The sequence below is a fragment of the Cyrtonyx montezumae genome, unplaced genomic scaffold (assembly GCF_038088225.1).
Source record: "Cyrtonyx montezumae isolate F1298 unplaced genomic scaffold, pur_monq_1.0 scaffold_3, whole genome shotgun sequence".
Lineage (NCBI taxonomy): Eukaryota > Metazoa > Chordata > Aves > Galliformes > Odontophoridae > Cyrtonyx > Cyrtonyx montezumae.
In genome coordinates this window covers 137,152,198-137,166,482 of record NW_027072034.1, presented here as the reverse complement: position 1 = coordinate 137,166,482, position 14,285 = coordinate 137,152,198, and the positions used below count along the sequence as shown (strand labels likewise).

The following is a 14,285-nucleotide window of genomic DNA, read 5'->3' as shown; positions in this document are numbered from 1 at the left end:
CCTTGGGTGGTGTTTTTGGGTTGTAGTGATTGCTCTAATTCTTCTCTCATCTCTCATTCCTAATACGTTTCCAAGCACATATCCTGATCTTACTAAACAGCTCTTACTGACAGCAAAAGCAGTGTTTGCTTGTTTTATTGTCAAAATTTCCAATAACAGATACCCTGAGTAATGTATGAAATCAAAATAAGAAAAACAAACACATGTACAGACATCTTGTAGTTGTTTGGTACCTTTTACTTTTTAAGAAAAAAAATTATATTACAGTGGTTTTAGCATTGCACTTCCATTTATAGTTGACAGGTTGTGAGAAGTACTTTGTTTTACAAATCATCACAGTTCAGTGATTAAAATTGTATGAATTCTGAATGAGAGAATCATACAGCAGCAGCACTGGTATCTTCTTAATACATTGTGTGAAATTTGAGAGTGATGTGAGCAATCAGATTTGTAGTATTTTTGGAGGATTTTTGTGCTGTGATATGTAATCCTTTGTTTGTTACTTGCAGTTTGTTCCAAAGAGCATAGATAAGATGCAGCTCTTCAAAATGCAGACTTTAAAGAACATTTTTAGGTAAATACATATAGACTTAAGAATTACAGGGATTATTATGTTGTTTTAAAAAGTCCTTTTTAATAGCTTTCTTAGCTGAATAGCTTGAAAAGAAGGACGGTGGTGTAATGTTAAGAATGCTAAAACCATAGAATTTTGCAGATTTTTCCTTGCACTACGTAGGATTGTCAATGGTAAATTATTGTCTTTGAGTACATTTTTTTCCCCTCCTTTCCTCTTGTGAAGGTCTTAACACATACTGTTAACCTAGCGGGTGAGAACACAATAATTTGATCTATCAAAAATACTTACAACCTCACATTAGTGACTAAATAGATTCAGTGATTTATGGGATTCCTTGTTTCGTCTATATCAACTAACCAGATTTTTTTATTTCTCCTGGGAAATGGTTGGCCAGAGGAAAGGAGTAGCTCTGGATTTGTTAGGGACTGGCACTGTGCATACCCCTTCAGAAACAAACACTGTGTTACAGAGTGGCTGGAAAGAGAGGAAACCAAATGATCTACATGTGCTTTCAGTAAATAATTACAGTATTTAAGATCTGTAGATAACTAAAGAAAGGCAGTGCACACTGTAACCAAGACAGCAGCAGCAGCTGTTGAGTCCTTGGATTTCAATCTGCAGAGAAGACTGACAGCTACGCAATAAGAGAGAGCACTGAAATGTTCTTTCCTAATCTGTTCTGTTTGCAAAATGTATAGCTTTCCTGTTCATAAACAGTTGCCCTTTGAGAGCTATAGCTGAGATTTGTTTTTTTCCAGCACAATGAAGTTCATAGCAGCTTCTTTGTTTCTGTGCTCACACAGTCCTGAGTTCTATAGGTCTTACACTCTCAAATATATACTTCCTTTGTGTTTGACTGAGCACTGGGAAACTTGTTTTTTATGGTTTAGTTACCTAACTGGGAGAGCTGAACAGATTGTTTTGTCAGGCCATTTCAGTTTGATCCATTAACAAAGCAGGAGTCACTTCAATCTGCTACGTGCATGATAAAATGCACAGTAGTTCACGTGGGTACTACACAGAATCACAGGATGGTTTCGGTTGGAAAGGAGCATAAAGATAATCTTGTTCCAAGCTCCTGTCATGAGCAGGGACACCTTGAACTAAATGAAGTTGCCCAAAGCCCCATCCGTCTGCACATCTGAATAGCATTGGCAATTCTGGCCATTCTCTGTCATATATAACGTGGCTGAGAGAATTAAATAATGAGTGTTCCTAATATAGAGATTTGAAGACAATAATAATAATATCCTGTGTACTCAGTTATGTGTTAATCATATACTTTTATGATATAATCAATTCTCTTCTGTCCTGAGTGTTTGGAGGCTGTGGCACAATGGTTGATAGAAAAAACTGGAATGTGGGAAATAGGAGTGTGGTGCAGAGACATACAGCTACATGGAGTCAGCTCTGCCGAGCCACTGGATGTATCTGCATGGTGTTTGCCAGCACTCTGGAAGAACTACCTACCCAGCTTTGGTGGAGAGCAATAAAGTCTCCAGGTGTTTGTGCTAATGAACTTCTATGTTCTGCTTTTGCTTTGACCAAAACCTTTAACTGAGTGACAACATCAATATCTGTCTTGTGCTTGCCCTTCTGATCTACTCCCTCCACTGCTGATTGCTTCTATGAAGAGAGCAGTGAACTGAAGATAACGAGTCTTGAGTAGACCCAAACTACCCTCCTCCAAATCCTAAGTCTATCCAAAAGACTTATGCCTCTTGGAGATTTTTGTTCTTATATGTAGTGTCCCATCAGAACAGGTTGTGTTGAGCTTGCTAGCTCATGTGTTATGCCTTCTGAAAATAGCTATAATTCTTCATGCTTGCACCTAGCCTGGAGAATAAACTATTCTTTCAGTGATCTTCACCAGAAACAGAATTTTCACATAAATAAGCTACTACCTGAATGATCTACCAGTCAGTAAGTGAGTTAACTACTTTTTTGGAAAGATGGTCTTGTTCTGTGCATTCTTCGTTGCTTTTGCATGGCTAACAAATGCTTTGTGAAGAAACCAAAGAGTATTCTAGCCAAATGCAACTTTTTCAACAATCTTCAAAAACTTGAGAAGTTTTTTAAGATGTCAAGCAGGAATCCTTTTATTCAATTTTAATGTAAAACTGGGATTGACAATGGAAAAACGGAAAAATGTAATGATGAGTATTTTTTCTGTTATAAAGTGATGGAAAATATAGTTTCACTTTAATTAGTATTATCTTACTTGTGGAAAGAGTAATTAAGTTATTTAATGCATTATGTCCTAGTAATTTGCATTCACAATCAAAATAAAAAAGAAGGGTCATTTCAAATCAGGTTGCATACTTAAGAATCTTAATTTGCAAAATAGCAATCATAACAACATAATAACAATACAGTGTTTTAGAAACTTACTTGTTAAATTATTGGTTTAATCAGCTCCACAACATCAAATATTTGAAAGATTTGCAACAGGAGTTTAGTATGTTCAGAAACATTTTAGATAAGTCAGATTTCTAAGCAATTCTAAAGATGTTTCTGCTATGTGGAGATAAACTTCACTATCAAAGCTTTTTGTTAAGTTCTTCCTGAATTCTGTATCAGAAAAAAATAAGCTTGCTCAGAAATTAGGTCGGAAGTTAAGAACTGTTGTTCAAGCTGGGTGTCTCTTCAAAGTAGAAATTTTATCTAAAGAAGACTTTAGTGTAGAACAAATATGAATACTGTAGAGCAGATTTAGTGTATTCTTCTAACTTAATTGCATTAAATTATATTCTAATATATAGATGAACAGCAGTCTAATTACTGTGTAATTCATTACCTTAATTTAGCTTTAGCTACTATTTTTAGCATCTGATGTTGGATAAATTTGAGTAAGGGAGGTTTGGGTTTTTTTTTTTTTTTTTTTGCTTTTGTAAGCTTATCATATTAGTCATTGCAACTCCGTGTCAAAGTGTCTTAAAACAAGGCTGATCAGCCTGCTGTTTGAGTTCTGTGTAGCTTGTGAACGTTTCCAATGCAGCTGTCATTTTGGAGATGTCAGTGGGACTACTGGGTAATTCCAGTTTCTGGTTTCAGAAATGGCAGAAATTAGCTAACACTACGGGAATTGCCATTAGTGGCAACTAATGGGATAATTCATTATTGGGATCCCGGCTGAACCCCACCTTGGCTCTTTTTGCAGTAGAGTGGTGCATTTTCAGCTCCTTCCTGCAAATTCCTTCCTGAGCTTCTACTTTGGTTCATTAAGGTGTAGTGTATAGTTAAAAAAGTCTAGTGTCTGTTGCACCAAGATAATGCTGCTTGAGCAAGTCTTATCTTCTGGTAGTTTTATCCTCTTGTTTTTATTACATCGGTTTGTGTTTATTCTCAATTTATAGATTGCGTGAGTTTGCTGCTGACTGCAGAAGCACAAGTCGATGCTGCTGATAAAAATGGCTTTACACCCTTGTGTTCAGCAGTTGCTCAGGGACATGTCAAGTAAGTGAAGTCTTAACATTTTTCTCATCAGCTCTTACTGTAATTATTATGCACTTTACATTACATTATACACATTATCATTAAAATGTATTTACAGCTAAGAATGCAATAGTATTTAAATACCATTTACAGAAAGCAACTACTCAAATTCATATGCTTTTCTGTTCTTAGTATTTTCCTTTTTTATTTTTTTCCCAGTTAAAACTCTTAACATTGCTTGACCATTGTAGTCTTTGTAACCACAATGTGATACTAGTCTACAAAGGAGTCAGGCCTTCAAATTCACAGAATCACAGAATTGTAGGGGTTGGAAGGGGCCTCCAGAGATCATCGAGTCCAACCCCCTGCCAAAGCAGCTCCCTAGCCCAGGTTGCACTGGTAGGCGTCCAGGCGGGTCTTGAATGTCTCCACCACCTCTCTGAGCAGTCTGTGCCAGTGCTCCGTCACTGCACTGTGAAGAAGTTCCCATGCACATTTGTGCAGAACGTTTTATGCTTCAGTTTATGGCTGTTTCCTCTCATCCTATTACCATACACTGCTGAGAAGAGACCAACCCTTTGCCTTTTGCTTCTTAGGTATGTATAGACATGGATCAGATCCCCTCTGAGTCTTCTTTTTTCAAGGCTGAAAATTCTTAATTTTTTTTCATGTTGTCAGCTATAATAAAGTATCCACTAGAGGTGGAAATAAATTATTTTTGCATTAATTTGAGCACAGAGAAATCACATACAGAAACAAAAGAACATTTACCTAAGTATTCTTATGAGTGATAAAATCAAATACGTTAAACAACCAGAACATCTTGGTGGGTTATTTTGTTGTTTTTTTTATGATTTAAACTTTTCATATCAGTAAGTTTAAACAACAGAAAATTATGTGTGAGTCAAAGAATATTTCTAAGAACTTTGTTCAAAATGTATTTACCGTAATTTCCTTTTATTTTTTGAAGATTCTCTTTTAAAAGATGGGTGTTCTGTGACAGTATGATTGGAAAATTCTGTCATTTCTTTATACTGAGAAACAGTGTGCAACAATTCATCCAGATGATTTATTTTCCTCTAAAGTAGAAGAGCTGAAAGTTGGCACAGTGAATTTTCTTTTTGCAGCTTTACTGTGTATCATAGAATTGTAGGAAATAGAGCTGAAAGTTGAAAGCAACTACTAGATAACCTCTTCTAGGGTACCTTTATCTAGAATAAACGGTATCATAAGTTATCATATAGGAATATTTTATGTTAAAACCCTTTTTGAATGCAGAGAGAATAGACTGAAATTAATTTAGTACTGTAGTCTTCAGAGATGCTGAAAAGAGGTAGGGAAAGAGGGATAACACTGTTGGGAAGAAAATTGGACTTACGCGGTTGCAAGGAATACAGGATCTTTGATCCAGTGCAAGGCCCTAACGAGTTACGAACTATCTTCTCCCCTCAACCTAATCTGTTGTGTTCCAGTAGCTGCTACCAACACACCCAAGACATCTTTCTGGGGTAGTTTCCATTTGCTGTCTGTTCTATTTTACTTCTGGTCCTACCAAAAAACACAGCTACTGGAGGCGTGATGGTAAAAATTGGAGTTGCTGGGTGCCTGTTTGTTTTCTTTTTAAAACTATTCAAAATATCAGTAGTCAGTTAAGAAATGCTGCTTTATTGGTCATCTGTCAAAAAAGTGTTTATTGGCCCTTTGAAATTAAGTGTTTTAAATTGCTATTTTTTAATTACACATACAGTAGTTTAATACTTATGGGTCTAAAGTAATCCAATTCTTTACCATATAAAAGTATACCATATGCTTATGTATGTGTATTTGATGGATGAAATCATGGGTTAATCTCCATCTATGCATATCTACTTCACCACCTTCAAATTAGATACTTAAATATTCTAAGTTTTAACGTTTTTGAATGTCAAATATAGGATAATTTTACTACCATATTGTTTGCTGTAGGTGTGCAGAATTATTAATTATGTATCAGGCTGATATTAACCATGCTGCTGAAAGAGGACAGACGCCTTTGTACCTGGCCTGCAAATATGGAAATAATGATTGTATTAAGCTCTTGTTGGAAAGAGGAGCAGATCGAACAGTAAAAACCAGCGTAAGTTAAAATAGTTTGTAAAGTTAGATTACGTTGTACAGTACTGACATTATTTAAAGTTTAATTTAAATCTTAAAAATATAGTGTAATTTGAAATTATACTATGCTTTCACATCATACTTTATTTTTTTAAGCTGTATATTTTCTCTAAAATCTCCTAAAGTACAGGAGTTCCTTATCATTTTATTTATGTCTGATTCAGCCTGCAGTTTGCAGACTTCACTTCAGCACCAGATATGCAAAACTTTTCTGCTTTGAATTATTTTTAAGGTGCAGAGTTGGATTTTTTGTCCATTTTTTATGTTATGGTTTATTATTCTTGCCCTTGAAGGGAGCTCACCACTATTTGCTAGTTGATATTATAAAGCCTTGTGTATTATAAATGAAAAAAATATGGCAAAAAGATTAAAAAAAATGGTTAATGCAACATGATACAGATTAGTGATCATGAGTTGTGTTACTTTGATACAAGATAAGGAACCAGTCTATTAACACCACACGCCGTCCTGTATCACTTTGATTCTGAGTTTTGAAGTCTCTGCCTATTATTCTGTCCATGGAAAAAACTGTAAAATTAGTGTGCTACATTTCCTCCTTTCTTTTTCCTCCTCCCCAAATATGTACAAGTAATTCCATTTCCCAAAGGATAAATACGTTGCTCTTATCTATCAGCTTAATTTCCAAACAGAGCATTCCATTCAGATTCATTGTTGATATGAGTTCTGAAGACCTTTTTCTGTGTTGGTGGAAGTGTGTATTTTGCTTTTATTTCTTCAGGATGGCTGGTCACCCATTCATGCAGCAGTGGATTCTGGTAATGTTGACAGTCTCAAGCTCCTTATGTACTATGGAGAGCCAAACAATGGAAACTCTTTAGCAGAAATGGAGCCTAATTCAAACTACTTTGATTTGGAGAACAGAGAAGATGGCTGTAACAGTAGAAGAAAACCTGTTATTTCTGCAGATCTCATCAACCATGCTGACAAAGAGGGCTGGACTGCTGCTCACATAGCAGCATCAAAAGGCTTTAAGGTTAGTCCACGTGAACTAGTTACAACAATCTGCTGGAGTTTATGTGAGATAAATCCTCTTTTTTCACTTTGACAAACTAAAACTTGGATGAAAAATCTAATTTTCTTATATAATTTGTTGTCACACTTGATTTAACAGAGTCAGAAAGTTACTTCCTTTGGATCATTAACTGCAGTAGCTACATATCCAGCTTAATGGGATGAATCACTATTTTTAAATGCATACTTCTGGGGAAATAACAGATACAGAGAATATGATTAGCTGAGATGCAGATTTTCAAAGCTAAGGTGGATCTCTACCTAAATGCCTGTTCATTGGGTGATGTGTATTTAGTATGGGTGTTAGATGGACATAGTTTCCAGTTACATTTAAAGACAATTTAAATATGAACAATTTCCCAGCAGGAAAAGAAATATTAATTACCTTTTTGCAATAATATGTTATTTAATGTCTTATTTTGAGCAAGAAGTTAATACGCTTTAGAGTGAGGAAAAATCTGATCAGGTGGGGACAAACCTGATAGATCTGTTTGCATGCAGGAACGTTTTTGGAGATGGAGTATTTTACTTGACTTTTGAAAATATGTACTGATTTATTTATCAGCTGTGGGTCAGATATTATTGTTAAACTTTTATCCAACGAGAAAATGAAGAATGATGCTAAACACTGAAGAGAGAATTTTAGGACAATACAGTCCAAGACTTCGAAAGTATTCTGTAATAGGTGGCTAATTCAATATCTGTCATTAGATTTGCTTCTTCTCCTGACAGATTTGCTATGATAAATTTATAATAGCCACAGGTTTGAAAGTTCCATTTATTAAGATATATCTATTTTATTAAATGCATTTTTAGACTCAAGAAATATGTTTGAGAAATTAAGAAGCTAAAGATTGCTTAATAACCATCTTAACACTTTAGCTCCATTCTCTAATCCTTTACCTCCACTGCCATCCAAGTCATCCATAGCACCACATGATAATTGCATGTAAACAGTGCTGGCACTGCACATGTTTTCAAGATTGGTAGGCATAAATAATTTACATGTGAACTATGCTGGAGCATTTTAGCTGCTGAATCACGGTCAACAGAGCCAACAAAACTTCTTATTGTACTGAGGAAATTAACCTCATCTTTGTTTTATCCCACTTCTTTGTTCCCTTTCTTTCCTTCCATCTTTCAGTGCCACAGTTCAGTCTTTCCTTTCTTCTGTCTTCTATTCATTCCATCTATTTGAGAGGTGGTTAACTAACTAACCTGATGAGAAAATACGCTGCTTTTTTTCTGTTTAATTTTTCATGGTACATTTATTTGGCTAATTGATTTTTGAAACATTCAGACAAGTGCTGGAACCATTATATAGTAATATTCTGTCTCATGGGGAGCTATAGCTTAAATGACTGTTATGTTTATGAAATGTGTCAAGTATTGTATGCACTGACAGAAGTCTTTCTGTTACAGCAGCTGTAAAATAGGTAACAGCAGCCAATCTTGCAACAATTCCCTCTTCTGAACTGGAGCTTTCGCTAGCTGCTTCTGTGTATTTTCAAGATTTGGTTTCTCTACTGTGATTAAATCCAGAAGTTAACAGTATACTATTAATTACTATAATTTGTGATGGTGCATTGTTTTAGTATGGATCTCTGTCCTTGAAAGACACGTCTGAGGATGGCAGTGCTTTCATTCAGGCTACCCATACTGTTGTAGAGTGGGTGACCATTAGAAATCAGTTAATCAGTCTTCTGTCCATGGATAAACAACATCTGAAATATAGAATTCTGAGGGCTTTTTGTCTAACAATTCTGAAAGACTTGTATGACTGATTTTTTTCTTGTTACAGTATGTTTGCACCAATCCAAATTTATCTGCTAGTACCTTGTTTCAAGTTAAGTGCAATGAATCTTTGCTTTTGTAAGCACAGTACTTATATTTTTAAATCTTTGAATTTTAACTACCAGAGGAGAGGCCTGCAAGGTGACTTCAAAATGATTGCTTTTCTTTTTCTGTCTATCAGTCAGGCATGAGCTGTCACGATTGCTGAAATGCAAACTGGATTGCTGTTATTAGTATTGCCTGAACACTGAGGCCCAAACCTTCATAACAGAATGTACTGGAATGGCTGCTGCTGTTATCATATTGCGGTGTGTTTGTAGGACTTCTATTTCCTGATGTGAATGTCTAAACCAGTGGCCACATGTTATGAACTGCTCACGTCAGTGATTCAGCGCTTGATGTCTGAAGACTAAAGATGTCTGTCTGCATACATTCTGCTTTTTCAGAATCTTAGTTTGAGACTTTTAGGACTACTATACAGTACTTTTACGCCATGTTTTCAATGCGGTGAGGAACATCACTTGGGCACTTGTGTAGAAATTCCGTAGCTGATCTTTGGAAATGCACGTATAAGAATTTCGATTAGGAATCTTAACTGCATATTGATAGAACTCTTTGATACATCAAATGGACAAGTAAATAATTCAGCTCTTACCTTTGCAGAACTGTCTAGAAATCCTTTGTAGCCATGGTGGACTAGAGGCTGAAAAAAAAGATAAATGTAATCGAACATTGCATGATGTTGCTACTGATGACTGTAAACATCTCCTAGAAAACTTAAGTAAGTAATTGATACCGGGAATATGCAAAAATAATATGAAATATGAAAAGGGAAGTCATCTATTTTTTGTCACCACAAAAGTACTTTTTTAAGTCATTAGTCTCCAAATTTCGCAAAATTTTATTGCAGACTATTAAATTATTCATGTCTCTCTAATTTTAAACTATATGAAACGTTGGCACCATGTACACATGCAAACATCAATATCCTTGTAAAATTTCTCCATTTAGGACTAGTACCAAGTTTTTCCAAGGCTGTTTTCTTCCTTGACCTTCATACTTATCTATTCTTCTAATTCTTGCAGAAAAATCACTCCGTGATGGATAGTTGTCATATTTCCTCGGGCTAAGACAGTCGTCTAGTCTTTGAAAGCACTGTTTTATTTGTCACTTGTTTATAGTTATGGGGATTTTTTGCTTATTATTCAAAGGAAGTCTTAGAGAAAACATCAAACAGTTTCTCTTTACCAGAATGAATAGCTTCTCTCAGAAGACTTTTTTTTTTTTTTTTTTTTTTTTTTTCCTGGAACCTGTCCTCTTCCTTCTCTTTAAGTTTTCTTAAAATCCAGTGGAGTTAGCTGACCTGGGTATTTCTTTATTTACAGCTTAGTCCATCCACTCACAAATTCTGTTTTTCTATTTCTCTGTAGAGTCAGAAGAACTGGCTTTGTAGATTTATATTTATATACTTTCTTTTGTGTTTTTGTTGTGGGGTTGGTGAAGTTCACTGATTCTCAAGAAATTAGGGAAGCTTTGTGACCTTTTTCTGATTTTTGTCTTCAGCTGTTACAACATCCTACCATTTTACCAGAGATACACAATTCACTTTCTGATAGAAACTTCTCCTTTGTGGTCTACTTCTTTGTCAGACTGAAGCCAGTTTTCAGTAGCTGAATCTATAGCCTACTAAACTGATACTTATATAATTTTTGTCAGTCCTAATATCCTGTCTGGTTGGGTATATCACAAATCCAATTGCTTCCGTTAGCTTAGAACCCTTTGGACTACATGGTTGTTGTTTTTAGTTGTTTTTTTTTTCACTGCACTTATTTTGAATTTCTGGAATAATTTCTAAAAGGTATTGTTTGTGCAGTAAAGTTTGAAAATAATTTCATTTTCACTTTTAATCATCTGATTGATCCATACAGAATTCTGTTGAATTTTCATTGAGTTTTCAAAGAGTAAGGTTCAAAATAAATTGAAAATTCAAAAAATATATACTTCACTGTATGTTTCTGGTATGTTTATGTACATATTCTACTGTTTTCTTTTAATATTTTCTCAATTTATTCACTAGAAAATCAAATACAAAATTCTAGATTTTCTATCTTAGTTTTTATTTAAAGATATTTGGCTTGGCTAACTGTGCTTTCCACTTGTGCACTTGAGCCAAAAAATTCCTTTTTGCACTGATAATAAAAATATGCACAGCCACAATAAACTGAAACACTGAGAGACAAACTACCATCTGTCTTAATTTATAAGAAGTTACTCTATATCCTTCTATGATTTAAGTGAACATAATAATAATGATTTTTTGGAATAAATACCCTGATATTTGTCTTTCATCAGTACTTTGGTTTTGTGGTGACCTGTGCTCTGCTTACGTTTGCTCTTCTAACCAGGAAGTCAGGAGTCACACTGTGGCTTTCCTTTTAAGTATTAGATGTTGTTCATCTTCAAAGTATAGTAGTATAATTTTTATGGAGTTTTATAGTTTTTTCTCATTTTTGTTTTTCTTTTTTTTCAACAGATGCTCTTAATGTGCCTGTAAGGATTTCAGTCAGTGGCATTGAACCAGCCCATTGTGGTACAGAGGAATTTGATACAGAAAACACAATATGTGCTTTAAATATCCGCAAACAAACAACATGGGATGATTTTTCAAAAGCAGTGCATCAGGCAGTGACAAATCATTTCCAGGCAATCACTTCTGATGGGTGGAGGAGCATAGAAGACCTGTCATTTAATGGTCCTGCAGAATCCAACATTGGCCTCAGTGCGAGCAGTATATTATCTGTCAAACTAGGTATAGTATATTAAATGAAAGCATAACTGAAATGTTTTCTTGAAACTATGGAATCTTCTTTCATCCCATAATTTAAAATATACTTAAGGCTACTTTTGACAGTTGCTCAACTTAATCAGAGCTATCATGACTACATATTCAGTTAATAAAGAAAATTTTTTTACTTGCTGTTCATGTATTACTATAAAAGAGTAGAGTGAGAAAGAGTGAGATTAAAAAAAATAAAAAATCTTAGGTTTCTTAATCTTTCAGATGTTAGACTAAGAAACGCCAGTTCTGACTGTGAAATTTTAAACATGCTGGCATGTAAGTATTCAGTTAAACCAAAGCCCATGCCATTGTCTGTACAGTACAACCTGACTGTACAGTAAATCTAGACTTTAAATCATCAGAATAAGTAGAACAGTGCATCCCCCATTTTATGTAGTTTTACTTAACAAAGTAAAATATAAGAATATTTTTCAAGGATCAAAATAATAAGAAAATTGTCCAGAATGCGGTAGTAGTAACAGTTGCATAGGCCAATGGAACTTTGTATGCATCATCCTAAGTGCTCTCAACAAGAAAAATCCCTATTCACCTTAGACTAATCAAGTTACATTGTTTATTGAGGGTAGTGTATTACCCATAAATATGTAAAGACACTCTAGCTATTAACTTATCTATTAATTGGCTGAAAGCATCAGTATCACCAGTCCTCTATCAAACAATAATATAATTTAGTACATGAGACTGATTTATTTGTCAAATTGGTCAGTGTATACAGTTTCTGTAGGCAATTGTATATGCTTGAGTATAGGATGTTTTACATAGATTCAGGGAATCTCTCTCTCATTTTTTTCTTTTTAACAGGAAACATTTCATGGTCAGCAGGTCAGATTTTTTCCCAACCACCATGGGAATTTTTGAAGAAGAACAGAGCTGAACATATAACAGTGTTTTTGTTTGGTAAATTTCAATTCATAATTTTCAGTTTTGATTGTTAAAACACTCAATGAAATACTAATTTCAGGATCACTTTCCACTGGTTTTCTTCTTCAGTATCACTTGGTAATCAGAAATATTATATTTGTTTAATTGTTTAACTAGATTTGAAGGGGCTTACAACATTGAGAAAATGTGGTGGCAGATAAAAGCCCTACTACCTTTTCTGATTGTATAGTAGTATCTGTTTTACTTGTGCCATGGATAACTGTGAATCTGTGTTGATAGGTAAATGCTTTTCATTTCTTTACTATTTTAATTTATGTGTCCTATAATTCTAGGAAGTTGTTGTTGAAACAGTATTAAAAGCATATGTATTTGTTATACATACTTCTAATGTGAGAAATTTATTAAAGCTATTTGCTTATCTCCTTTTTTGTAAAGGACCTCAAGAAGGCTGCCTAAACAGTGTGACTTATGCATCTATGATCCATCTTCAGACACTTCAGAACTACCTCCGCTTGGTGAGTACTATGCTAGCTTCTCTCCATGTGTAATTCATATGTGAAAATACTATTTCAATGGAGGTGACTTAAAAAAATTTAATCTTCTACTCTATGAATGAATGCCAAGATTTCTAAAAAACAAAAAAATGAAATAGGATGAAAGATGTTATGTTAAAATAAAATTCCCCTTAAGCCTTCTCCCAATAATTGTAGTCCCATGAGGATATTGGTTTTGTTATTTAAATAGCTGCCATCTGATTAAGTGAACTGCTCAAGAAAGTGTATTAAAAGCTCTTTCATATCTTAATTCCTTTATATAAAAGTTATATAATTGCACCTTTCTAAGAAAAAGTCAATAAAAATTCATGTAAGCAATTGGGAATTGGATTTTATTAACAGCTTTTAGTTATATATTTATATATACTCTAGGGCTGCTACAAAAGTAGTGCCTCCTATTTTATTATGTTGGCCCGCGACATCAGAGGTGGATGTTGATGATATGATAGTAGAGGTTGAACCTTTCCAACAATATTTCATTACATTTTGTTGCTGTGTGACAGATGGCAGCAGAGGGGCAGTCTGACAAAATGACGTCTAACGTGGAAGTGTGTATGAAGAAAAGACATTTCAGAGTGACCTACGTATATATATATGATATCGATAGATGGATAGATGTTGTAGCTCTCAGAAGTTATTTCGTATCTGAAAATATAGGAATAATAGGATGACGTTGGTTGGCTTTCAAAGATCATGCATGTTAATGTTAATTATCAAGTCAAAATTAGTTTAAAATACAGATACATTCTGCTGTGTGCTTGGAAAGCATTTTGTTGTTTAGAAGAACGACTGTGCAAAATATTTCAAATATGTGTCATACAAACATTATGTATTTTGAATCTGGGTAAAAGCCTTCTGAGTCTGTGAACTTCCAAGAACAACATATTGTTTATCTTTAGGTTGAACAATACCATAATGTCATCTTCCATGGTCCAGAAGGGAGCTTGCAAGACTATATAGCGTATCAGATAGCAGCCTGCATGAAGGTATTAACACA

At 34.5% G+C, this 14,285-nt stretch overlaps 1 protein-coding gene across 2 annotated transcripts in view; it reads left to right on the top strand.

The window, feature by feature from the left end:
- CTTNBP2 (cortactin binding protein 2) overlaps positions 1-14,285 on the top strand; it is a 78,442-nt gene that overhangs the window by 49,693 nt on the left and 14,464 nt on the right. For both annotated transcript variants that reach the window (XM_065743485.1, XM_065743484.1), the window contains exons 6-13: positions 3,934-4,033; positions 5,978-6,128; positions 6,906-7,160; positions 9,656-9,773; positions 11,526-11,801; positions 12,654-12,749; positions 13,170-13,249; positions 14,188-14,274. In XM_065743485.1, coding sequence (XP_065599557.1) covers positions 3,934-4,033; positions 5,978-6,128; positions 6,906-7,160; positions 9,656-9,773; positions 11,526-11,801; positions 12,654-12,749; positions 13,170-13,249; positions 14,188-14,274 — 1,163 coding nt within the window. The remainder of the gene's footprint in view (positions 1-3,933; positions 4,034-5,977; positions 6,129-6,905; positions 7,161-9,655; positions 9,774-11,525; positions 11,802-12,653; positions 12,750-13,169; positions 13,250-14,187; positions 14,275-14,285) is intronic.